At 38.5% G+C, this 24,973-nt stretch overlaps 2 protein-coding genes across 10 annotated transcripts in view; both read left to right on the top strand.

The window, feature by feature from the left end:
• Positions 1-24,973, top strand: part of ENPP2 (ectonucleotide pyrophosphatase/phosphodiesterase 2) — a 132,418-nt gene that overhangs the window by 57,917 nt on the left and 49,528 nt on the right. For all 9 annotated transcript variants that reach the window (XM_017882881.1, XM_017882871.1, XM_017882862.1 and 6 more), the window contains exons 3-9: positions 3,302-3,457; positions 8,786-8,911; positions 11,052-11,112; positions 12,793-12,890; positions 13,113-13,192; positions 13,969-14,088; positions 22,584-22,639. In XM_017882881.1, the coding sequence (XP_017738370.1) occupies positions 3,302-3,457; positions 8,786-8,911; positions 11,052-11,112; positions 12,793-12,890; positions 13,113-13,192; positions 13,969-14,088; positions 22,584-22,639 (697 nt within the window). The remainder of the gene's footprint in view (positions 1-3,301; positions 3,458-8,785; positions 8,912-11,051; positions 11,113-12,792; positions 12,891-13,112; positions 13,193-13,968; positions 14,089-22,583; positions 22,640-24,973) is intronic.
• Positions 11,894-12,211, top strand: LOC108536287 (cytochrome c-like). Its single transcript, XM_017882922.1, has one exon. It carries the CDS (start codon positions 11,894-11,896, stop codon positions 12,206-12,208), a length of 315 nt encoding a protein of 104 aa, XP_017738411.1. The 3' UTR covers positions 12,209-12,211.

Here is a 24,973-nt window from a genome sequence, read left to right as displayed (position 1 = left end):
CCCCTCCTACCTCCATGGTTTCTTATGGTTCAGCATGCGCTGTTGATAGGTTGGTCAAAGACAATAGAAAAATGTGGTTTATGGACCTCTGCATTGGAAATAAATATTATTTTCTAAACTGAACTGGTATGGTTTGTATGTCTTTCAACATCCTGGGAGCAACCATGCAAAAATGTTTCACATCTCATGGTCTGGTCAATCTGTTTGCTTTAGTTGAACTGATCTGATGCTTTAAAGGCTGGGATTGGATGACTCTGACTTTAATGAGGACAAAGGACAAAGAATGTTCAGATAAATGGCTTGGGCGAACCCAGAAGTGATATTTAACATCTGTTCTCCTCCTGCTTCTTGCTTTTTCTTGATTTTAAATGTACAACATATGAATTATAAAAAATGAAAAATTCATAAGCATGTAAATAAGAAAATAAAATTATAAATCGCATGTCAATAATATTTATTAGGATATTTACATATATTATATGGTATATATTTTATACATATATACACATGCCCACACACACATATGGTATATATTTTGTATATATATACACATATCTAGACACATATCTATTATATGATACATATTTTGTACATATATACATACCCATACACATATATGGCATGTATTTCATACATATGTACATATACCCACACAGACATATATTATACAGTATATATTTTGTACATAAATATACGTACCCACACACACATATATTGTATGGTATGTATATATAATGAGAGAGAAGGAAAGAGAAGGTAAGTAAGCAAACAAAAGACCAGGCAGCTACATGTGAGTTTGTAGAATGTTAGAAATTTCAAACAACAAGAAGGCAAAAATCTTCTTCCTCTCTTTCTCATTTTCCCTAAATGTAATTCTGTAAGCTGTTTCTTACAGAAGGAAAAAGTGTACTCACACTTGCATTTTAAAAATGTGATACAAACTTGGACATTTTCTCCCTCCTTCTGCCCCACTCTGTCACTCACTCGTCTCTAATTCTGGCTCTGTTTTTAGTTCTATCTTCATTTCTATCCTTATTGCCCTGTTTATCTCTATTTTTAAACACAAAGTCTAATATATAGCACTTTACCCTGTATTTATTCTTTAAACAACTTATTTATATCTTTTGTAGATCTTTCCATATTAGCCTACGCAGATCTGACTCATTCTTTTTAAGGGGTGTGCAATAGCCCACTTATGGATATAGTGATTCATTCTTTCTTGATGGGAAAAACAACTTTGGTTGATTTCAGGGTCTCTACCTGTAACAAAAGGACTGCAATGAACAATGGACATTTTTTTGTACATGTAGCTTGGCAAACTTTTGCAAATATGTGTAAATGGTAAATTTCTAGTAATAGAATTTCTGGGTGAAACATTTATAAGCATTTTAACATATTGATAGGTCTTTCTAAATTACGTTCTACTTTACAAAAATTTTAATTCCTAGAAACATTTATGAGACTGTTTATATTTTCCATTTATCAGAAATTGTTTTGTATATTGAGATGAGACTCTAACTTAATTATTTCTAGTCCCTACTTACTGATGGGGCCCCATCCACAACATTATTCTACATATTTTCTTTTCTTTTCTTTTCTTTTCTTTTTTTTTTGAGATGGAGTCTTGCTCTGTCGCCTGGGCTGGAGTGCATGGCCAGATCTCAGCTCACTGCAAGCTCCGCCTCCCGGGTTCACGCCATTCTCCTGCCTCAGCCTCCCGAGTAGCTGGGACTACAGGCGCCCACCACCTCGCCCGGCTAGTTTTTTTGTATTTTTTAGTAGAGACGGGGTTTCACCGGGTTAGCCAGGATGGTCTCGATGTCCTGACCTCGTGATCCGCCCGTCTTGGCCTCCCAAAGTGCTGGGATTACAGGCTTGAACCACCCCTCCCGGCCAATATACTTATTTTCTAGTACCAAACTGCTTTGATTATTTAACTTCAGAATATACTTTGCTATCTAGTCTTTATCAAATTACTTTTCCTTTCAAGAGGTTTTCTATTTTAAAATATTTTATTTTTAAATAAGCATTTAATATTATTTCAAGTTTCATGAACTCTCAATATTTTTGGCTGTGATTGCATTGAGTCTTCAGGTTTGTTTGGGAAGAATTAGTATTTTTATAATATTGATTTTTTACCTTTAAGGTAGTATGTCCTTCATTTTAATTAGATCATATATATGTGTGTGTGTGTGTGTGTGTGTGTGTGATCTCGGCTCACTGCACCCTCTGCCTCGCAGGTTTGGGCAATTCTCCTGCCTTAGCCTCCTGAGTAACTGGTATTATAGGCACCTGCTACCACACCGGGCTAATTTTTATATTTTTAGTAGAGACCAGGTTTTACTGTTTTGGCCAGGCTGGTCTCGAACTCCTGGCCTCAGATGGTCCACCAACCTCAGCCTCCCAAAGTGCTGGGATTACAGGCATGAGGCACCTCGCCCCACCTTAATTAGATCTTAAAATTTTTTTTTTGGTAGAGTTTTCTTATGTTCTTCATGTAGGTTCTACATACATATGATTAAATTTATACCAAATAAAATACCTAGCTATTTTATCATTTAGGCAGTACTGAGAATGAAACTTCCATTTAATTTTGAAACTATATTGTGTGCATATTACAAATTTGTGGAATTTTTATCTCACTGAATTCTTTTTTTCCCCGAATTTTAGTTGATTCTTTTGATTTTTACATACACTTATATCATGTGAAAATATTGATGGAAGATTTTTTTTTGAGAAGCCAAGATTGTAGAGCTTGTATTTGTAAAACACCAGCTGAAATTGTAAAAGTCTTCTATTTCAATCTCATATATTCGGTCTGTTCTTGGAACATTTGAGCTGAATTTTCCTTGCAAAACGTTTTGGATTTTTAAGTAGGGACATGCTCTCTTGTTTCTAAGGATATAGATCAAGGTATGTTCTCTGTGGTCATTGTTAGCACCCATGGGGCACTAACCATCACAGATTTGCAGTAATAATAATTATAAATAGTAATTGAACCAATCGCCAACACTTGTTACTCTTTCTATATGTCTGACATGCGGTTAAGTGTTTTACACGGATTGATTAATTCTTATTTCAACATAGAGTTACTTTTATGAGTCCCCCACTTTACAGATGAGGAAATCGTAGAACAAGGAAGTTGGGCAGCCTGCCCAGGGTACGTGGGTAGCAAGTAATGGAGCCAGTCTTCTCCTCCAGAGTCCACTGCAGCATCACACCACGCAGCTTCCCAGTGCCGCCTCTCCGTGGTGACACGACCACTCTCCAATCCATTGTCTTTGCCTCTTGTTCTTTGCAGTGCTATCGGACTCCCCCTGGACTAACATCTCCGGATCTTGCAAGGGCAGGTGCTTTGAACTTCAAGAAGCTGGACCTCCTGATTGTCGCTGTGACAACTTGTGTAAGAGCTACACCAGTTGCTGCCATGACTTTGATGAGCTCTGTTTGAAGACAGGTATGTAACTAATGAGTCCTCTCTACCTTCAAGTAGACGGTTTAAAGACTGCCTGCTATTGTATGCATCCTGGAGTGGCCACCCTGCTTTGGTCTATCCAAATGGTGGATTTTAGTTTCGTTTGTTGAATGATCATTGGGTGTATGAAGAACATACACTGTGTCAATGACCATTGTTTCCACACAAGATCCAGCAGAGGGAGGTTCTTTGCAGCAGCAGTCATGATGTACTGGTTTTGGAAATGGTTTTTTTTGTTTTCGTTTTTGTGTCTTCACCTTCTTCCTTTCTATCTCTTGCTGTCAATTCCCACATTCACTGCTAGGGCGTGTGAGCTCAAATTGTGTATGTTCTTTTTTATTATTTATTTATTAAGAGACAGTGTCTCACTGTATTGGTCAGGTTGGTCTTGAACTCCTGGCTTCAAGCAATCTTCCCACCTTGGCCTCCCAAAGTGCTAGGATTATAGGAATGAGCCACTGTGCCCAGCCTAACTGTGTACATTCTTTTCTTTTTTTTTTTTTTTTTTTTTTTGAGACAGAGTCTTGCTCTGTCACCCAGGCTGGAATACAGTGGCGTGGTCTCAGCTCACTGCAAGCTCCACCTCCCAGGTTCACGTCATTCTCCTGCCTCAGCCTCCCGAGTAGCTGGGACTACAGGCGCCCACCACCACACCCGGCTAATTTTTTGTAATTTTAGTAGAGACAGGGTTTCACTATGTTAGCCAGGACGGTCTTGATCTCCTGACCTTGTGATCCTCCCACCTCAGCCTCCCAAAGTGCTGGGATTATAGGCGTGAGCCACTGCGCCTAGCCTGTGTATATTCTTTAAAAAAAAATTTTTTTTCTTGCTTAGCCAGCTTCTAGCATTTGTTTTACTTCATCTTACTGTATAGTACCTGTTAGTCTGCCTGTCATTCCCTACTGTCTGTGCAAATGGAAAATTGTTATGGAATTCTGTTTGGAGTTTCACGCTCTGGGTAGCTCTAAAATCTTCCTCTACACTTTTTGTGACTTTCTTTACATTTCTTTTGTACTGGAACAGTTATTAGGATATACAGGCTTCTGTATGAATGCACATAAGTTGAGAAAAACACCTCTGGGGACTTCTGCCATCCCACCTACTAGGTTTTCAAAGCCCAGTATTTCAGATAGGATTTTTTAGATATCTTGTAAGCTATCCACCATGCTTCTGGACAACACCATATTCAAACTATCTGAGAAAGACAACAGTCAATCCTGTTCTTGACATCACCAGAAGCAGTTTCCACAGTTTCCTTGGCCAGATATTTCTTGTTTTTGGACTTTTATGCTTAGACAATTCTTTCAAAGACCTAACTCTTACTATCATTGCTGTTAGCTTGATCTTTCAAATGTTATCATTAGAAACAGATATTACTGTGTTTTGCTTAAGTGGTAACTCTTGATTTATATGAAATCCAACATAAACTTCCTTACTAGTTCTAGTTGGGTTTCCTCCTGCGATCCTGCAATAAGAACAGCTTCATTAGGCTGTTTTTTGCAGAATACATTTTCCAACCATTTAACCACTCTTTTGGAGGTTGCTTTTCTTTGGAACTTCTCCCAGTTTCTTTTAGTTGTGGGTCTGCAAACTGAATTGCTGGGACTATTGTAAGCTGAATGTATAGATGGAACAGATGTTCCAGCAGAGATTTTTGGCTCTAAAACATTATTTCAAGCCAGCAATCTGTGTTTGCTTGGCACTAAGGAATTTACTAATGTTTTATGTTTCCTCCTTACCTTGAATATCTTGTCTGTGGCAAGTAAGATCAAACTTCTGGATTCCTGGTCTTAGAATTCTTTGCATAATGTGATGAATCCCTGACTCTAGCTTAGCTCTCTTTTGAATGTAGTTCATGCCTTTGTTCCTCAATTTATTAAGGATGGGATATAATAATATCTTATAGTCCATTTCCCTGTGTACAAAGATAACATATCCTGAATGTGAAGGAATCAAATATCAAATAATAATAAAAGGATGAAGAGAAAAACAAGTCTCTGAGATTCTCCTTTGCTGAGGGAGCACTGCCTAGAAACAACCACAGTGATTCAGTGAAACTTTGATAACTCTGTGTGTGTGTTTTCAGTATGTATCTATGTGTGTATGTCTATTTTCCCAACTGTATGTATATATATGCATGTGTGGGAAAGTATCTGTATTAATAAATCTTTATACACATCCTCATTTTGAATGGCTACATAGTATTCCATTGAACTGTTGCAACCTAATTCATTGAGTAATTAAATGAATATTTCCCCGAGTTTTGCTATTGTGAATGGTGTATCAATGAATATAATTTATGCATATTCATACTTTTGCCTATTTTCCTTAAGATAAATTTTTGGAAGTGGGATTTTGGGGTCAAAGTATATATGCATTTTTTAAATTTAAATATACATTACAGAATTATACTTCTGAAAGTTTATGTTTCTACTAAACGACACAAGGGCCTTTCATCACTTCCTTTCAGCACTGAATATTCTTATTTTAAAAAATATTTTTAAAATAATCTGGTAGGTGACCTCCTCCTTATTTTCCAATAAGGTTAAATATTTTTTATGTTTAATACCATGTTTGAAAATTACACAGATGACTGACTTGTCCTTTGTGTATAGTTCACTTTAAACTCTGGAATTATTTTTTATTTCATTCGTACATAATAGTTCTTCAATAAACATAGCTTATTAATAATGATATTCTTTTGTAAGTGATGTAGACATGATTTTCTTATGGAATTAGGATTGGAATAAAAGTTTATTGGTGGATAGAATCACCTTGAATTGAAAAAAACCCACAATATCTCTAGTCAAAGCAACCTTAGAAAATTGCTCATCATTTGGGAAGAGCAGGTCATGGGAAAAGCAATTCTAAGCACTTAATCTGCTCGAGAAGAGAAGGGAATGGAAACGGGATATTGAAAAATCAGAATGGCTGGGCATGGTGGCTCACATCTGTAATCTCAGCACTTTGGGAGGCTGAAGGAGGCGGATCACTTGATGTCAGGAGTTTGAGACCAGCCTGGCCAACATGATGAAACCCCATCTCTACCAAAAATGCAAAAATTACCCAGGCATGGTGGGAGACTCCTGTAATCCCAGTTTCTCGGGAGGCTGAGTCAGGAGAACCACTTGAACCTGAAAGGTAGAGGTTGCAGTGAATTGAGATTACGCCACTGCACTCCAGCCTGGGTAACAGTGAGACTCTGTCTCAACAAAACAAAACAACAAAAAATATCAGAGAACAGAATCAGGATGCAAAGGTAATTCTAAAAGAGTAAAAATTAAATAGAAGTTGCATAGTTTTCTGGCTAATGATTGACCAAAAGGGCCAGGGGTAGCACTTATGCCGAACAACTAATATCTCTTTTTTTTTTTTTCTTTTGAGACAGAGTCTCCCTGTAGCCTAGGCTTGAGTGCAATGGCGCGGTCTTGGCTCACTGTGACCTCCGCCTCTTGGGTTCAAGCGATTCTCCTGTCTCAGCCTCCTGAGTAGCTGGTATTACAGGCATGTGCCACCATGCCTGGCTAATTTTTTTGTATCTTTAGTAGAGATGGGGTTTCACCATGTTGGCTAGGCTGGTCTCAAGCTCCTGACCTCATGATCCGCCCGCCTTGGCCTCCCAAAGAGTTGGGATTACAGGCATGAGCCATTGCGCCTGGTCCATAATATCTCTTTATTAATGTATTCACCTAACAATAGTTTCTCTTGGTAGAATATTACTAAGAGGCAGGATTGCTTTCAAAATCATTCCTTTCCACTTATGACATATTTTAAGAGATAAAGGCCTGAAGTGTTCATGTGTGTTTTAGTTCAGTGACACCTTTCTTGACCATTCTATTTCCTGGAGTAGCACCCTGTTTTCACCCTTTCTCTATCAGTGCCACCTGTTACTTCCTTCGCAACACTTGGCACAAGCTGAAATGATCTTGCTTACTTGTTTACTTGCCTATGATCTGTCTTTTCCAATGGGAGTGTAAGCTCCATGAAGACAGACCTAGTCTCTCCTATTCTTTATGACATCCTAGCACCGAGAGCATGGAAAATATGGTATAAGAGTCAATGAGTAAATTAATTAACCATGAAAGTTCTCAATACAGTAGTTCTGAATTTAAAGAGCTATATTTTATCTCCATAGTCACTTCCAGTTCAATTTAATACATATTCATTGAACACCTAGCAGGTGCCAGGCACAGTCTCCCGGGTTTACAGTCTGCCACTGGAAATAGAAGAGTGAAGAGAGAGGTGTTACTTTTCCTGCCATGGAGCTTACACTCTAGCAGATGAAAAAGTCAGAAAACAGCTCTCCTTTTAAAATGGAAAGGTTGTTTTTCTGAATATAAGAATTAAGCAGTGAGCCCTCAATCAGAGGGAAATCTGTAACCCATTTACTTGGCTTGTTGAAAGTAGGAACTCTGACCTGTCTTTGTAGGTAGGACCACACTTGGTCAGTGGTTAGAATCTTGAGCAAACATCGTAATGCCCCCTTTATACTCTTCACATCTTATTTAGGACTTTAACCTCCAGGTGCAGATAGAAACCATGTAGTTGTCCTGTGATTTGTGTTTGAATCACACTGATTAAGGCTAAGCACAGCTACTTTAGGCTGGGCGCGGTGGCTCATGCCTGTAATCCTAGCACATTGGGAGGCCAAGGCAGGAGGATCACCTGAGGTCAGGAGTTTGAGGCCAGCCTGGCCAACATGGTGAAACCCCGTTTCTATTAAAAATACAAAAATTAGCTAGGCATGGTGGCATATATTTGTAATCCCGGCTACTCAGGAGGCTGAGGTGGGATAATCGCTTGAACCAGGGAGGCGGAGGTTACAGTGAGCCGAGACTGCGCCATGGCACTCCAGACTGGGCAAGAGAGCAAGACTCTGTCAAAAATAAATACATACATAAAATAAAAATAAAGCTAAGCATATCCACTTCAGAAAGTAAAAGAGCCAAGCTGTAGAGGCTGTCCCTACAATAATAGGTAGCCCTATCACAAACTTTCGATGCCATAAATGTGTTGGATCCTTTAGGACAATTGGAGAATGGTAGGGATACTTGCTTGCCTTTCAGGGCCCCGTTTTTCCAAAGGAACCCAATTGCATCGTGATATTGTTCTCTGACTTGAAAACTTAGAAATTCATCTTATCTGTAAGTTCTCCAAATGTCATCTGGGCCTCAAGCCAACTCAAATTTCACAAGCAGAGTAAATGATGTGAGATTTTAGCTCACTTCATTGGAAATCCTGTAAGCAATTGTGGCTTCTTTCATTTGGTTAGTGTGCAGCAGTGAAAATGTTTTATTGGGATGATTTTAGCCCGTGGCTGGGAGTGTACTAAGGACAGATGTGGAGAAGTCAGAAATGAAGAAAATGCCTGTCACTGCTCGGAGGACTGCTTGGCCAGGGGGGACTGCTGTACCAATTACCAAGTGGTTTGCAAAGGTACGTGTTTCTTTGGATTGGCCTGAGCTTTAAAAGAATAAAAACTGGAGGTGCTCCAGGAGATCCTGGATGCTAGGAATAGACCACACTGGATATGAGTTTGGGGGGAAGGAATGAATTATCCTTTTTAATTTCTCATGCTTCTTCATTAGTTTTGCTACTCTGCATTTCACTGATCTGAAGTAAAAAGGAAAGAAACTAGAATTTCTTAATTAGACAGAACCATAATAATGAAGAGATTTCTAAATTTCCTGTCTCGGTTTTAGGTCAAGTTTTCTAGAAGCAGAGTCTGACACAGGGATTTGGTACATGCAGTTTATTGAGGAAATGGATATACTGCAGGAAAACCATGTCGGAGGAAAGGGAAACAGGATAGGGAAGTAGGAGTGTGGAGGGGCAAGTGAGGACGTGCTCTCGGTTAGCCTCACCTCCCTCTATTGCTTGCTCTGAAAAGTAAATCCAAGTCACTACTCTTGAGGCAAGGGGCCAGGGCTTTTTCATCCATTGGATGTAAGCTGTTCACCAAGGCATTGACAATGGCCCAGGGATGGGGGTACTTGCTGGTAAAGGGGATGAGGGGACCAGCATTTCCTGTTATACCCCAAAACCATATATGCATGAGTGTTGGCTTTGTCTGGTTGATTGTGGAATATGATGCTTTTATTCCAATAATTAACAATAGTCAATGGACTACAGAAAATATAAAAGATGCACTTACTCTCTTTAATGGGTTTAAGTTGCCATGCAACCCACTTACAGAAGTTGATGGGAAGATCCAAGAATCTTTATCTATTATTCGTAAGTCACTTTTTAAATTTCTAAATCAAGTCCTTTTCATTATCTCTGATGTGGAAATTTTAAGAAGAAGTTTGTTAAAAGATTTCAGGAAAAAAATCAAGTCAGTTCTGCAATATATAAGGTGTTTAGCTGTGGCAAGAGGTTATTACATTAATATATTTGAAGAATTTCCCCATACAAATAACTATTGTATTGTTAATTTCCCCTACCCAATAATTATGCTTTTATTTTGAAGCATAACATTGGTTGAGAATCTATTCCCCTTTCCTTTTTAATTTTCCTCTGCAGTAAGTGTACCAGGAAGCCACAAAGGCTATTAGAAATAATTTTTTTTTTTTTTTTAAATAAGCCCTTAGTATCATTGATCATTGAATCATTAAACATTGGCTTTTACTGGTTCAAAATTCTAGTTTCAGTACTTTTGTGAGGCCCACATGTGTGCTCTGGGTTACTATATGTGTACTAAATATTCTTTATTTTAAGGAGTGTTGTAGTTACTCCATTGTCCAGTAGTTAGAGTCTTACTGACCAGAGAAGATTTCCAGTTCTCTTTACCTGGGAGGAATTTCTCCAATGTGTTGGTTACGAATTTTACTTCTGTTCAGGACATGTAACTTTTGTTTGTCTTAAAATAATTTAAGGCAAATTCTTTTGATAATTTTATTTTCTTCAAAGGAAAGCGTATTTTTTATCTGAGGCCTTTTCTGTTCTCAATTCTCGATAGCGGTAACTCAGGAAAGACAGGTTTATGCTCTTAGATCTTGGTGGAAGACAAAAAATGAAATTCAGTATTTTTTTTCCTTTCTAAATTCAAGGGCTGTATGCAGATTTATTGGCAAATAATCTTTCTATTGTAATCTTCCATTTATTATCTCTGTAGATTCTAAGCTTTTTTTTTCTTCTTTTTCTTTTTTTTTTTTTTTCATCTAAAGGGAAGTTTTGCCATGCTTTCTATGTCTTTGAGATCTCCGGTGGTGGAGAAAAGAATGTTCCATCTAATGACCAAACAGTTTATTTCTGGAGGGATACAAACATGAAATTTTGTTCACTGACGCCACTGGTTTTTTTAATCTACAAACCACTTAGACTCGGAAGGCTGAAATAAACACCTCGCCACTTGCGGTTATTAAATCTTAGCTTTCCCATCATGTATGGGTGTACTTTATAAGCCAAACCAGAAACTAGATTTTTTTTCAGAATTTTTTTTTTTTTTTTTTTTTTTTTTTTTGGTGATACCCCGTAAAGAAAGTATCAAACAGGACACAGATCCCAGAATTGCGAGCTTCAAGGCATGGCATTTGTAATTAGATTCAACAATACATTTACCCGTTTTTCCTTATAGGAGAGTCCCATTGGGTTGATGATGACTGTGAGGAAATAAAAGCTCCAGAATGCCCGGCAGGGTAAGTATATTTTATGACTATTTTGAAGTTTTACGTATGAGCTGATAAACTCTCACAGGAAATGAAAAGTGTTTAGAAACAATGTGAAGCTGAAATCCTCTTATACAGGCAAACTTATGAGTACTTAGGAGGAATTCATCAGTCGAAAGGTTGAAGGTACGTCTTGAAATGGTGACAGTTTTCTTTCCCCCAGTTTTCTCCAATCATCTCTGCACATACTGGGATCTGAACATCCCCTATATTCCACCTCAGATGAAGATTTTACAAAGTGCATCTGAATATTCTGGCTAAGACTTTTTTCAGTATTGTTTTTTCTGGAGTTCTTGTTTTGCCTATTTTGGGGGGAGTGGGGAATGAAAGAGGAAGTCTAGAGAAACTTTAAAACTATGTTATCCAATAAGTAATTATTACTTTTTGATTACACACCTGTAATCCCAGCACTTTGGGAGGCCGAGGTGGGCAGATCACTTGAGGTCAGGAGTTTGAGACCAGCCTGGCCAACATGGCAACACCCCGTCTCTACTAAAAAAAAAAAAAATACAAAAAAAAATTAGCCAGGAGTGGTGGAGCGCATTTGTAATTTCAGCTACTCGGGAGATAGAGGCATGAGAATTGCTTGATTCCAGGAGGTGGAGGTTGCAGTGAGCCAAGATAGTGCCACTGGACTCCAGCCTGGATGAAAGAGACCCCCTCTCAAAAAAAGAAGTCATCCAAGACAGTGGGACATCTGGCTTCCGAATGGGAACCTTTATAGCACCAATGACCAAAGAGAGAATTAAATATGGGTGATGTTGAAAAAGGCAAGAGAATTTTTATTCAGAAGTGTGCCCAGTTTCACACTGTTGAAAAGGGAGGCGAACACATGGCTGGGTCAAATCTCTGTGGTCTCTTTGCAGGGAAGATAGATCAGGCCATTGGATTCTCTTATACAGAGGCCCATAAGAACAAAAGCATCACCTGGGGAGAGAATACACTCATGGAGTATTTAGAGAATCCCAAGAAGCACATCCGTGGCGTAAAAATGATCTTCACAGACATGAAGAACAAGGCAGAAAGGGCAGCCTTGATAGTTCATCTCAAAAAAAGCTACCAATGAATAACAACAGGTCACTGTGTTATTTGTTACAAAACAGAAATGTTTCATGACTTTTTAATTTGTACCATAACTTCACAGATCTCATACACAAGAATTCAGATAATGAATGACTGGCAGAATATTTTTGTTGGGCAGTCTTGATTTAACCACGACTGGCTTGTGGTTAAATGGTTAAATGAATGTGTTCAGTTTTTTAATTTAATTTTATTTTTTTGAGATGGAGTTTCACTCTTGTTGCCCAGGCTGGAGTGCAATGGTGCGATCTCAGCTCACTGCAATATCTGTCTCCCCTGTTCAAGTGATTCTCCTGCTTCAGCATCCCAAGTAGCTGGGATTACAGGTGCCCGCCACCACGCCCAGCTAATTTTTGTATTTGTAGTAGAGACGGGGCCGGTCTCAAACTCTTGAACTCAGGTGATCAGCCCGCCTTGGCCTCTCAAAGTGCTGGGATTGTAGGTGTAAGCCACTGCACCCGGCCAAAATTTTTTCTTGGAAATGATTGCTCCCATTATTGAGAATCACTAGGCGTAATGGCAACTCTGTGGCAATAATGTTTCTAAAAGCTTAATGTGTTACTGTTTAAGGTTTGTTCACCCTCCATTAATCATCTTCTCTGTGGACGGCTTCCGTGCATCATACATGAAGAAAGGCAGCAAAGTCATGCCTAATATTGAAAAACTAAGTAAGTAATTTCCATACTCTGTGTTCTTATCTGTAATCCAGGATCTCCACAGTCACCAGTGGGCTGTGGGCTTTGAGATCTATGAGCACGTAGTTTTAAATGTGTTTTATTATTTGAAATACAAAAGTGAAGGCAACACCTGTCTGAGTGTTTATAAAATGGATTTTCTATAAGCAATTCCTGTTGGTTCTCTTGTTCTAATATTTGCAATTCTCTTTCCAGGGTCTTGTGGCACACATTCGCCCTACATGAGGCCGGTGTACCCAACTAAAACCTTTCCTAACTTATACACTTTGGCCACTGTAAGTATTTCTTCAAATGACATATGTTCAAAGGGCTGATTTCATCCTGGAATGACTTTAAAGGGGAGACTTTACTTTTAAAATGTGTTCCTTAGTGTTCAAAGAAAATCTTTCTGTTTTCCATCTTATCTGGGTCGTTTGTTCACAGCAAATGCCTTTTACAACTTTGTGGGCGATTGAACTTCATTCCAACTTTAAAGCTGAAACCTTTTTTCAGGTGCAGTTCTGTTTGAACATATACATTAAACTTCTCTCGAATACCAGAGGGTCTATTGTTTATTTTCTGAATTTGCAAATAAAAATGTTGACTGCAGGGCTATGTTTTAGTTTTCAGGTACTTCAAATTCTATCACTCGTTCTTTAAAACATAATTTATTTATCTTTTTTAAAAATTGATTTGGGGAGGAATAGAATTTAGAAAGAAGGAAAAGTGTATTTAGAAATAGAAACTTCTTTGGAGGCACATGTATACATTCCAAACTAAAGGTTAATTTATAATAATGAAAATTATTGTCATCTTATTAAATTATAGCAGTAAAAAACCCCAATATTAAATTTCTTATCATATCAAGTTTCTCAGACGGCTTGTAATTTTTCCCTTAGATATTATTCACGTTTGCTCAAACAGATACACAGTGAAGGTTATATATGTCTTACATAATTTTGGAAATTAGGTATTTCTATAAAACCTTCTATGCTAAGAAAATTTATACTAGAACTAATATATGTGGATTATTGTATTGTTATTTTAACAATAAATTTGCTTTTACAAAAAGGGGCTGTATCCAGAATCACATGGAATTGTTGGCAATTCAATGTATGATCCTGTATTTGATGCCACTTTTCATCTGCGAGGGCGAGAGAAATTTAATCATAGATGGTGGGGAGGTCAACCGGTAAGTTTTGCATTTATTGTGTGTGTGTGTGTGTGTGTGTGTGTGTGTGTTTGTGTGTTCATGTATTGAAACATTTCATCCCCAAATTTGTTAGATGTGGGAAAAATGCATATAATTTCCTCATACTTGGCAATGTTTCCATATTTTGATACTTTTAATATACATATAAACATGAAATATGTGTGTATATGCATTATACATGTATATATGTATCTGGATATATGTGTATATATTGTATATTTATATATGTATGTATACAGACAAATGTGCACATAGAATATACGTGTATGTATACATATGTGTATGTGTCTCTGTGTGTATATATACGTGCATGTGTGTGAGGCTATGATTATAAAATTGTGAGATGATGAATGTCTTCCCTAGGATTATGGTGGTGACAATGGCGATGAGGTGAATTTCAGAACCATTTTGGCAAAGAATAGATCTCATTGATTTCCCAGATTTAGGGGTATAATGAAAAAGAGAAGTGCATGACTATAACTTCCCCAATATGTTAGCCCTGATGCTATAATAACAGAAACAGGGAAACTTGCTGAAAAAAGGGAACTCACTGAAATCCACAGTAAATTCATGAATTTTTTAATTTAATCTATTTTTTAAAATCATGGAAGTTAAATACAAAAGCAGAATCCTACCTTGATACTGAAATAGCAAATTAATACTTTGAAAAGAAATCACTCTGTTTACTTCAGATCAAATGACTGGGCAGAAAATAAAAAGGGTTGTAGGTGGCTTTCTACCTAATGTTTTTCCTGTGACCGTGTGTATGGTTATGCAACTTGCTTTGGTCAGACATGAGCAAAGCAGCATAAAGCCACAGTTGTTGAATGTGCAGAGCTGGGCTGAAGTGTACAAGCTTCTGGCCAGAAGGATCAGAATCACCTAGGAACATATCCCAGGGCACACAGGCAATCAGAAACATGTAGAAGTAAGATGGTAAGTGGTCCCATCTCATTCCAATTCTGATTGGAGACAGTGGCCTCCTGGAGCACTGGTTAGAGAAGAGGGCTGGGAGAACTTTGTGCACTCAACCGTGGCATGACTGGTGGGCAGTGTCTGCACACATCCGTGTATCCACCATGCCTCAATGATCTTGTACCTGGAAATGTTTGTTGCAATTTATGGACAAAATAAGTACTACAAATAGAAATTTTTTCTTAAGGTATCTCACTTTAAGAAAAGGTCATTTGTGATCAAAATATTTATATTGCATAATAGGTAAATCAGTATGCAAGGATAAATAGGAGCTTTTTATTAAAAAAATAAACACTGGAAGACCTCTTGTACATCTGCAGAAAAGTTTCTTTATAATAGATGTTCTGATTCTGCTGTCTTTATTCAGGCTGGACTCCCAGAAGTCCATAATGGCCTAGGGTGTGATCATAGTGAAATTTGTTGACAGGGTGGATTTTTCAAAGTTTATGATAGGGGAATATTTTATGAGTAAACAAAATGATTGAAATTAGAGCTCCATTAAGCTTTCACTAATGGGTCTTTTATATTAATTTGATCATAGAAGCAAACTTACCTGAAGAACCTTAACGGATTAGAGATAAATAGTAATTTTATCAAATTGGATCACCTTACATCAACTGTTGACATAAGGTTTGCCCTGGGTTAGGATGACTCAGAAGAAGACGAGGCCACATATTCATTAACTTCTGCAAAAGCAGAGCAGAGGAAATGCTGTTAACCTGCCCAATGAAGTGAAGTCTCTGTTTCAACTCTGTTTACCTGTTTCCTCACTAACTCCCAAAGTTGACGCATCTGACCAAGTTTAGTACTCTCCTCATGCTGACCAAGATTTGTGGTGAAATTGACTTGTGTTTCTGTCATCTTGGGCAAGATGGCCACCATAAGAATTCCTCAGAGGGGCTGGGCACGGTGGTTCATGCTTGTAATCCCAGAACTTTGGGAGGCCGAGGCGAGTGGATCACGAGGTCAGGAGTTTGAGACCAACCTGGCCAACATGGTGTAACCCCATCTCTACTAAAAATACAAAAAATTAGCCAGGTGTGGTGGTAGACGCCTGTAATCCTAGCTACTCGGGAGGCTGAGGCAGGAAAATTGCTTGAACTGGGAGGTGGAGGTTGCAGTGAGTTGAGATCGCACCATTGCGCTCCAGCCCGGGAGACAGTGCGAGACTCCATCTCCCAAGGCAGGTGGATCACGAGGTCAGGAGATCGAGACCACCCTGGCTAACATGGTGAAACCCTGTCTCTACTAAAAATCCAAAAAAAATTAGCTGGGCGAGGTGGTGGGCGCCTGTAGTCCCAGCTACTCGGGAGGCTGAGGCAGGAGAATGGCGTGAACCTGGGAGGTGGAGCTTGCAGTGAGCCGAGATCGCGCCACTGCACTCCAGCCTGGGGGACTGAGCAAGACAACGTCTCAGAAAAAAAAAAAAAAAAAGAAATTCCCAGGAGCATAGTAACTACAATTTAAAAGCACATTTTATTGAAATTTGGCATATTGGAAAAACATATAGACAAATATTGTTGTTTTCTATTATACAGTAGGGTGACTATAGCAAATAACAATGTGGAAGATTTTAAATGTTGTCACTGAAAAGAAATGATAAATGTTTAAAGTTATGGGTATGGTAATTACCCTGATTTGATCATTATACAATGTACACATACATTGAAACATCACACTGTATCCCATAAATATGCACAATTATTATATATCAGTTATAAATACAAAGTAATTAATTAAAAAGAAACTTTAGTCAAAGTATAAGAATATAAGCAACTAAAAGTACTATAAGGAAAATAATTAATGAATATTCTATAAGCATGTATACCATCCTCTCAGAGGCTTCTATATTTTAAAATCACCAGTGAAAAAATATTTATAAAAGTCTTATAAAATTTTATACATATAAGAGAAAATATTTATACAAATCTTAGACTGATAATTAAATTAAATACAATTTATTTTTACTGAGGGACTAAACCATGCAAGACATTTAGCCAAATGGCATAGGGGTCAGATTACATGGTGAATAAGAGCCACTTCTTGTCCTAGCATAAACTTTAGTAGATGGGATGAGGCATTTGTACAATGGCCATTTGAAAATTTGAATCTCACCAGGCATCTTCCAAAAATAATTTAATTTAATCTTTTATAATTTAATTTAATCTTTTTTTTTTAGCCTTGATACAGCCAATTAAACAAAGTCTAGTCTGCTTTTAATTTGCTAATACTCAGCATGCATTGCTAGAAGCAGTCATTTGCTGTAGGACCCTACATTTCTCCTACGTAGTTTAATGCAGTTCCTTAAGTGGCTTGGTTTCTTTGGAAATTCTCTCTGCTACGGTCCTGCAATTTCTAATACAAAGATACTTCCATGGGGTTGTTCCCTGTTCAGTTTAAATCTGGATTCTCAGCAGTGGGAGGAATGAATGGGATTCCTAGGAGTTGACTAAATGTGGAGATTTGAGAAACAAGTCTAATACTCCATCATGATCCAAGTCCTCTGAAGTCAGCATTTCTGGAGTAAGATGTTTCTAAGAGAAGCAGATTGTTATTTTTTAAAATGTATCATTATTATTTTTAACGAGACAAGGTCTCAGTATAGTTACCCAGGCTGGAGTGCAGTGGCATGATTTTGGCTCACTGCAGTCTCAGCCTACTGGGCTCAAGCAACTCTCCCACCTCAGCCTCCTGAGCAGCTGGGACTATAGGCTCACACTGCCACGCCTGGCTAATTTTTGTATCTTTGGTAGAGACAGCATTTCGCCCAGTTGCCCAGGATTGTCTCCAACTTCTGAGCTCAAGCGAGCTGCCTGCCTCAGCCTCCCAAAGTCTCGTGATCCCGACTGCAACTGTCCAGCAGATGCATTCTTATTACTTAAGTTGCTTGACCTCTAGAGTTGCTCTCTGTCAGTATCGGTGATACAATGAGTTGGAACAGAAACCATTTTAGTAAATGACTGCAGTGTAAAAATGCAAGAAATGTGTGTTTAAGACAGAGACAGCAAGGAGAAGAAGAATGACACAGAATAGAGGTGACTTTCCAGGCCAAAAGGGATTGACTTGATGGAAAGTACAAGTCATCGCTAACCTCTTTTTATCTGTTTTATTGTCCTGATAAAGGGACAACATTTCTTTTCAGGAACATTTAACCTATTCTTTATTCTGTTGTTTCTTTTCCATACACTACTGTAGACCTGCAGTTTTTTTCTCCTTGTACTGTGTCCTAATGTCCCTAGTTAGGCCGAGATCTGCTTACCTGGCGCCTTTGCTTAGCAGCCTCTTACTTTTCTTCCAAATTTCGGCTAAAGTGTCTGTCTCCAGGAGGCCTTCCTTCCCTCAGCATTTCCAGCTCTGGCTAAGCAAAGTGACTCTCCTTTGGGCTTTTATATTTTTTCTATCATAAATTTGACAACCTCTTTTTATTTTTTATTTTTCGAAACAGAGTTTTGCTCTGTCGCCGAGGCTGGAGGGCAGTGGCACGGTCTCAGTTCACAGCAACCTCTGCCTCCCGGGTTCAGGTGATTCTCATACCTCAACCTCCTGAATAGCTGGGATTACAGGCGCATGCCATCATGCCTAGATACATTTTTTTGTGTTTTTAGTAGAGATGGGGTTTCACTATGTCAGCCAGGCTAGTCTTGAACTCCCAACCTCAAGTGATCCGCCTGCCTTGGCCTCCCAAAGTGCTGGGATTACAGGTGTGAGCCACCATGCCCGGCCTGAAGTTGGTTTTTCCTTTTGAAGTTGGTTATTCACAGGTCTGCTTTACCCTGTGGGTCCCATGCAGATAGGGACTTGGTGTATTTCTGTTCTGAAGACCCAATCCAGAGCCTGGCTCTGCTGTTGTGTTTTGGATGGAACTGTTCTTTGCTTCCTTCAGGGGCTGTTTTGCCTGTGCTTCCCCTAGGGTAGGTGGCCTTAAGGACAACAGCACTCAATCTCAGCCTCAGCAGCTCCTGGCCACATGCCAACAGCTTCCTCATTCACCTCCTTCTGGCCCTAATCACATGGAAAGCAGCTGCATCGGGCCCCAGTCTCTTCTGCTGCCTCTCCCAACCCTCACATCCTTAATGTGTTCTGATTCTCAGCAATTGATCTGCTGAAGCAAGTGCCCCACTGATCCCCTGGTCTCCTAGAATTCTGTTTATCCTAGCTCAATGCTTTTGAATGCAAAGGAATGATTTCCCTTCGAGGAACTGCTGGAAAGACTACACTAGTAGTTTATGTTTTTTGAAAAAATGTTTTTGGCTAGTATTTTTCTTTTTCCAAACTTCTCCTTTTCTCCCAAAGCTACATGCTGAATTTGAGAAAGTGTTGAATTTCATATTTAACCCACTTGGTTCCTGTAGAGGAAGCTTTTTTGATTCCTGATAAATAGCATATCACAAGATACAATATCATTCCCGTTTGTCCCCTTTTCATAAAGCAGCATCTAGGACACAAATGTCAAAAGCTGGGCCTCCAGATAAAGGAAAGCAATGCAGGGAGTTTTGGGATTAGAGGGAGAAAGCCCAAACCCAGTGTTTACTTAAGTTTATTTTTTTAGCTGTGTGATTATTATTATTTATTTTTACAGACAGAATCTTGCTCTTTCGTCCAGGCTGGAGTACAGTGGTACGATCTCAGCTCACTACAACCTCTGGCTCCCAGGTTTAAGCGATTCTCCTGCCTCAGTCTCCTGAGTAGCTGGGATTACCGGTGCCCATCACAAGGCCTGGCTGATTTTTGTATCTTTAGTAGAGACAGGTTTCACCATGTTGGCCAGGCTGGTCTCGAACTCCTGACCTCAGGCGATCCGCCCTCCTCCGCCTCCCAAAGTGCTGAGATTATAGGCATGAGGTACTGCACCTGGCCTGATTTTTTTTTTTTAAACCACCCTCTGAAGAAATTTATATTGCATTCAAATTCGAGAAATTTTAACACTTTTATCTCTGAATTAACAAGGAACCCGGAAGCTTCTGTCTCTCTCTCTCTCTTTCTTATAACCTTGTCGGCTTGTATTCACTTTTCTTTTCTGGACCAATATTTTAGTGCCTTTTTTTTTTTCTCCCCTTGGGAAGAAAATGTGCTTTTCATTTTAAGTATTTTATCTTTTTTGTTCACTTTTTATACTTTTCTGATCATGCTCTCAATTTTCTTTTTGAAAATGTGGTCAACCTGACTTTTACCAAGAATCAGGCAGAATTTTCTGCTTTTGATTTTTTTTAGAAGAAATACAAATTTTGCCTTTAAATTACCTCCATGGTTTACACTGAATGCTTCTAAGACACATTGCTTTTTAAAATTGGTTAGTTTTTTTTTTCTGATTAAAAATAAGTTGATTGTCACTGTAAAATTGTTGGAAAGTACAGGAAAATATAAAGAACAAATGATCTTAATTTTGTCATCATAATAACTTTAACATACTCTGTCATTTTCACTCTGAATGCTCCTTCCTTTTGACACTATTAAGACCTCTTCAGTAATCTTTTTTCCCTAAGGATTACTGAACTGAGTTAAATTAACTCTCAGAGCTTCCTGTCGCCCTGATAATGCCACCATCAGCATGTATTCTACAGTATAATATTTGAAAGTGCAGGGCCATTATTTGACAAATTTGTATTAAACAATTGTTTTCCTTTAGGAAACTCCATATTAATCTTAAATTTCATAGATGCCAAGTATTGCCTAGTACAATCTCCTTGGAAATAGCAACGCAGTACATCTAGGAAGTTGTTTGGATATTGAATGTGCTAAGATTGTGTATGTGCAATTAAAATAAGTATGAAAATAGATCCCTTAATATAAGGAACTGGCCTCTTTAGGAACCAGCATGGTTTTACAGTGTGTCCAGCGCTTCATTTGAGCTCATCTTCTTGCTGGTGGAGCTGCTGGAACAAGAATGAATGAAAGTCCAGGACACATTCTGAACCCTGGTTGGGCTGGGGTTCCTGGAGGATGCCAGAATTTGTCTTTAAAGTAGAAAGAGCTTTGGACTAAATGGAGAGAAGGGCTCTCAGAGCAGTCTGAGATTCTTACGTCTCCGAACATCCCAGGGAACCAAAAGTCTGGCCAAGAAGGTCTGGTCCCTCAGAGCCATGTAAATAGGATGAGGCCCTTACCTCTCCCAGGCTGATGAAATTCACCAGCAGCTCAGAACCCACAGACTGAAGAGGGCTCTGTACATTCTCCTGCCCCATCCCTCATTTGCCAGCTACAGTAGCTGTGAGTTTGGGGCTGAGGATTTCTAGAGGCTCCAAGGGGTCTGGAACCCTTTTCAAGCTTTCCCAGGGCAGGTATCCCAGATGATTTTGAAACAATGGCTAAGCTCCTGGATGTTCTCCACCTCCCAGTTACCCATTTCCTCAAAAAATAAGTTGTCACTCTGTAAGAATACTCTCAAAGGCTGGAGACAATGAAACCAGAAAAGCGGCTGGCTGTAGTTCCCAGATCATTTTTGTTTTGGTTTGAGGCAAACCACAGTTCTCTCTCTTATTTGCTTCCATTCTCTTTCCTTAAGTGAGGGGGTTTCTTCTCATAGACTTCTGTTCAGTGGGACACTTGCCATCTTAGGCTGTTTTTAATGTTACTAGAATAACTGGATTATTTATTTCCATTATTGCATAACAATAAAGACGGAAATTTATCGAGTGTTTGCCAGATGTTAAGACACTGGTTAAGGACCTTAAATGTATTAACTCATTAAAGCTTAGAATAATCCTATGTGCTAGATAATATTATTTACATTGTAAAGGAAACAGAAACACAAAGATATTAAGTAACTTGCTAAAAGACTACATGGCTGGTAAGTGACAGAAACAAGGCTTAAAATCCAAGCTGTCTGGTTGCAGAGCCCAGGTTCTAAACTCCTATATCTTATGCCTCCCCAATAGCACACGGTGTAAAGAATATTTTAAAAACCTTAATGAAGTGCTTGGTTCACTTAACTTATTCTAGGAACTCTCCTCTAAAATAACATTTACTAAAACGCTAGGTAAAAGATATAGGAAAATCAAAATTAAAATTAGCCTTCTTCCCCTTCTCATTCATCTAGTTTAAACTAAAACAAGACAATCAGAGTTCCAAAATTCTGACATCTGGGTGCCAAATTGGGGCACTCCTCCTTGAGTCTTTCAATAGTAAAGGAAACATATGTCTCACTCTTGGGTTCTTTGATGAGCAGAATTCTGCTGCATCAGTTAATTGTTCAAAACCATGATCAGAAAAGACAGGTACAGAAGAGAGAGGCTTTTGAGATAAAATAAGAGTTTTAAAAATATGTCACTAGAATCATAGCAGGAGCTTTTGAGAGCTTTTGCAGAGAATATATTGAATAATATTTGTGGAAATAATGATTCTGACTTCCAGATGTGAAAATAAATGGTTGCAAATAATGGGAAATTTATGTTGGGGTGTGAGTAGAGTATAAGATATCTGATCTAATGTGTTTTAAAAACTTTTTCTTTTTTGACCAAAACTCAGAACACATTTTAAGCCGCTTATATTTTCCTCATTAGCTATGGATTACAGCCACCAAGCAAGGGGTGAAAGCTGGAACATTCTTTTGGTCTGTGTAAGTTACCTTTATTTTGTCAATGTTTATAAAATGACAGCTGTGATTCAATTTATAAAACATCAATTTAGTTTTATTTTGTTTCAGTTAAATGTGAAAATACAGAATTTTGAATATTTACTAATTCAAAATGACCTTCCAGGTGTTTTTTTTTTTCCTGAGGTCCTCTCTCTGTGCCTCATCCTACCTTTTCTTTCTTCTCCAGCTCTCCTTTTTTCCATCCTGTCTCTCTCTCTCTCTCTTTTTTTTTTTTTTTTTTTTTTTGAGACAGAGTCTTGCCCTGTTGCCCAGGCTGGAGTGCAGTGGCGTGATTTCGGCTCATTGCAACCTCGGCCTCCCAGGTTCAAACGAGTCTCCCCTCAGCCTCCTGAGTAACTGGAATTACAGGTGCCTGCTACCACTCCCAGCTAATTTTTTGTATCTTTAGTAGAGACAGGGTTTCACCATGTTGGTCAGGCTGGTCTCAAACTCCTGACCTCATGATCCGCCCGCCTCTGTCTCCCAAAGTGCTGGGATTACAGGCATGAGCCACCGTGCCCGGCCCCATGCTCTCTTAACAGAATGTAAGTAAGATGGTCTCTCCTCCTTCTGGATGTCCTTTAGATTTTTCTATTCCTGTCTGTAGGTTTTTGGTAACTTGCCATCTAGGACATGTATATTTCTCTTAGACTGTTTATGGCAGTGGCTTTCCTTATCATTTTCTATAAATATATGAGAACATATTTTATTTATTTTGGTTCACAACTTAAAAAAATCTAGATGATCTCAGGCCTCTGGGGAGCCGATGGAGTGGTCTAGAGATTAAAAGTTCCAGACAGGAGACCAAGGGGAAGACTCTATTTTCACTTCATTTTCCCACTGAACTCCAGGATTTTTCTAATAAGAAAATGGGGCTCCTTCCCATCGCTAAAGAAGTGATGGGGGATTAAGGAGTTAATGTTCCTAAGACTTAAGATGAATCTTACCTAATTAAAGTACCAACATGTTGATGATTTTTAAGGTTCCTTAGTAAGAAAAGGAATCTGTTTCAACTTTCACGGGGATTTTGTTCCCACTGAGATGTTCTTTCCATCTTTTTTTTTTTTTTTTAAACCACCTAAAGCTCTTTCCATATTTGCCTCTATGCCTAACAAAATCTGACTATTCTATAATAGCAGTGTGCTGAGAGCCATCACAGGCTCAAATTAATCCAGAACGGTACTGTCTATATTCTCTAAAATCAGAAATAAAGGTAGATTTTCAGATTTGAAGGGCTAAACTGAAATCGGATTTGGTGATTTGAATCTAGCACAGAACGTCTCTTTAAAAGATTTCTTTCTTTCTTTTTTTTTTAAAGAGGTTTCTGAGTTGAAAAGTAAGTGTAGGTAGGTTAGAAATGATACTGCTTAATATAAACAGCATGTTGATTTACCAATGTTATCCTATGCCTGACATTTCTTTAACTCTTGACTGTCATAGATGCTTATAGAAGTAATTTCTTCTGCTCTGTAACATATTTGCCTGGCAGAATGGAGAGTAGCCAACAACATAATTAATACTGAGTCCCCACCTTTGCCCCCCTGAAACTGCTGCAAAGCCTCATTGAAAAGGCCTAGTGTTCTGGTTTTGAATGGCAATTTTCTCCACCCATTTGAAACCACTTATAAGAAGGTGGCTTTTGTATGCTCCAAAGATGTCTGTAGCTTTCATTTGCTTCTCAGACTATTATTTTATCTCTGTATTCTGAAAGTGACTTGGATTCATTTTTTTCCCTTTTTTTTTTTTTGTAGCATTTTACAACTTTAAAAAATAAGATCACACTTTCAGTTAGTTAAGAGAATATATATGTCAAGGAAATCTACACAGTGTATATTCTGAAAACTTAAAAAAATTTAGAACCTGATTCAAACCATAGACTTAGACTTTGAAGGCCATATTTTTAACATGGTTCTGTACTGCAACCTAGAATTAGTCTTGCTTTTTAATGATAGTATTTCATTCTGAAATAATCTTCGGCTGATGCTCCATTCTTTTGTGCCAATTCATGTTCAAAGACAGTAATTCCCACTATGTATGATTGTTTACATTGATTCTCATCCCAGCTTGGCTGCTTATTAGATTGGTGACCTTGGACTAGTGATTTAATCTCTGAACAAATCCATGTCCTCATCTTCAAATAAAAGTTATAGTATCTTTGGCCAGGTGTGGTGGCTCACACCTGTCATCCCAGCACTTTGGGAGGCTGAGGCGGGCAGATCACCTGAGGTCAGGAGTCAAGACCAGCCTGACCAACATGGAGAAACCTAGTCTCTCCTAAAAAAAAAAAAAGAAAAAAAATTAGCCAGGCATTGGGGC

This window comes from Rhinopithecus bieti, unplaced genomic scaffold, assembly GCF_001698545.2.
Source record: "Rhinopithecus bieti isolate Rb0 unplaced genomic scaffold, ASM169854v2 scaffold_788, whole genome shotgun sequence".
Classification (NCBI taxonomy): domain Eukaryota; kingdom Metazoa; phylum Chordata; class Mammalia; order Primates; family Cercopithecidae; genus Rhinopithecus; species Rhinopithecus bieti.
The sequence above is the reverse complement of the archived record's forward strand: the minus strand, read 5'-3'. Positions and strand labels throughout refer to the sequence as shown.

What these genes read in the sequence shown, in the direction of transcription:
- LOC108536287 (XM_017882922.1), top strand. Translation starts at nt 11,894, where the DNA reads ATGGGTGATGTTGAAAAAGGCAAGAGAATTTTTATTCAGAAGTGTGCC.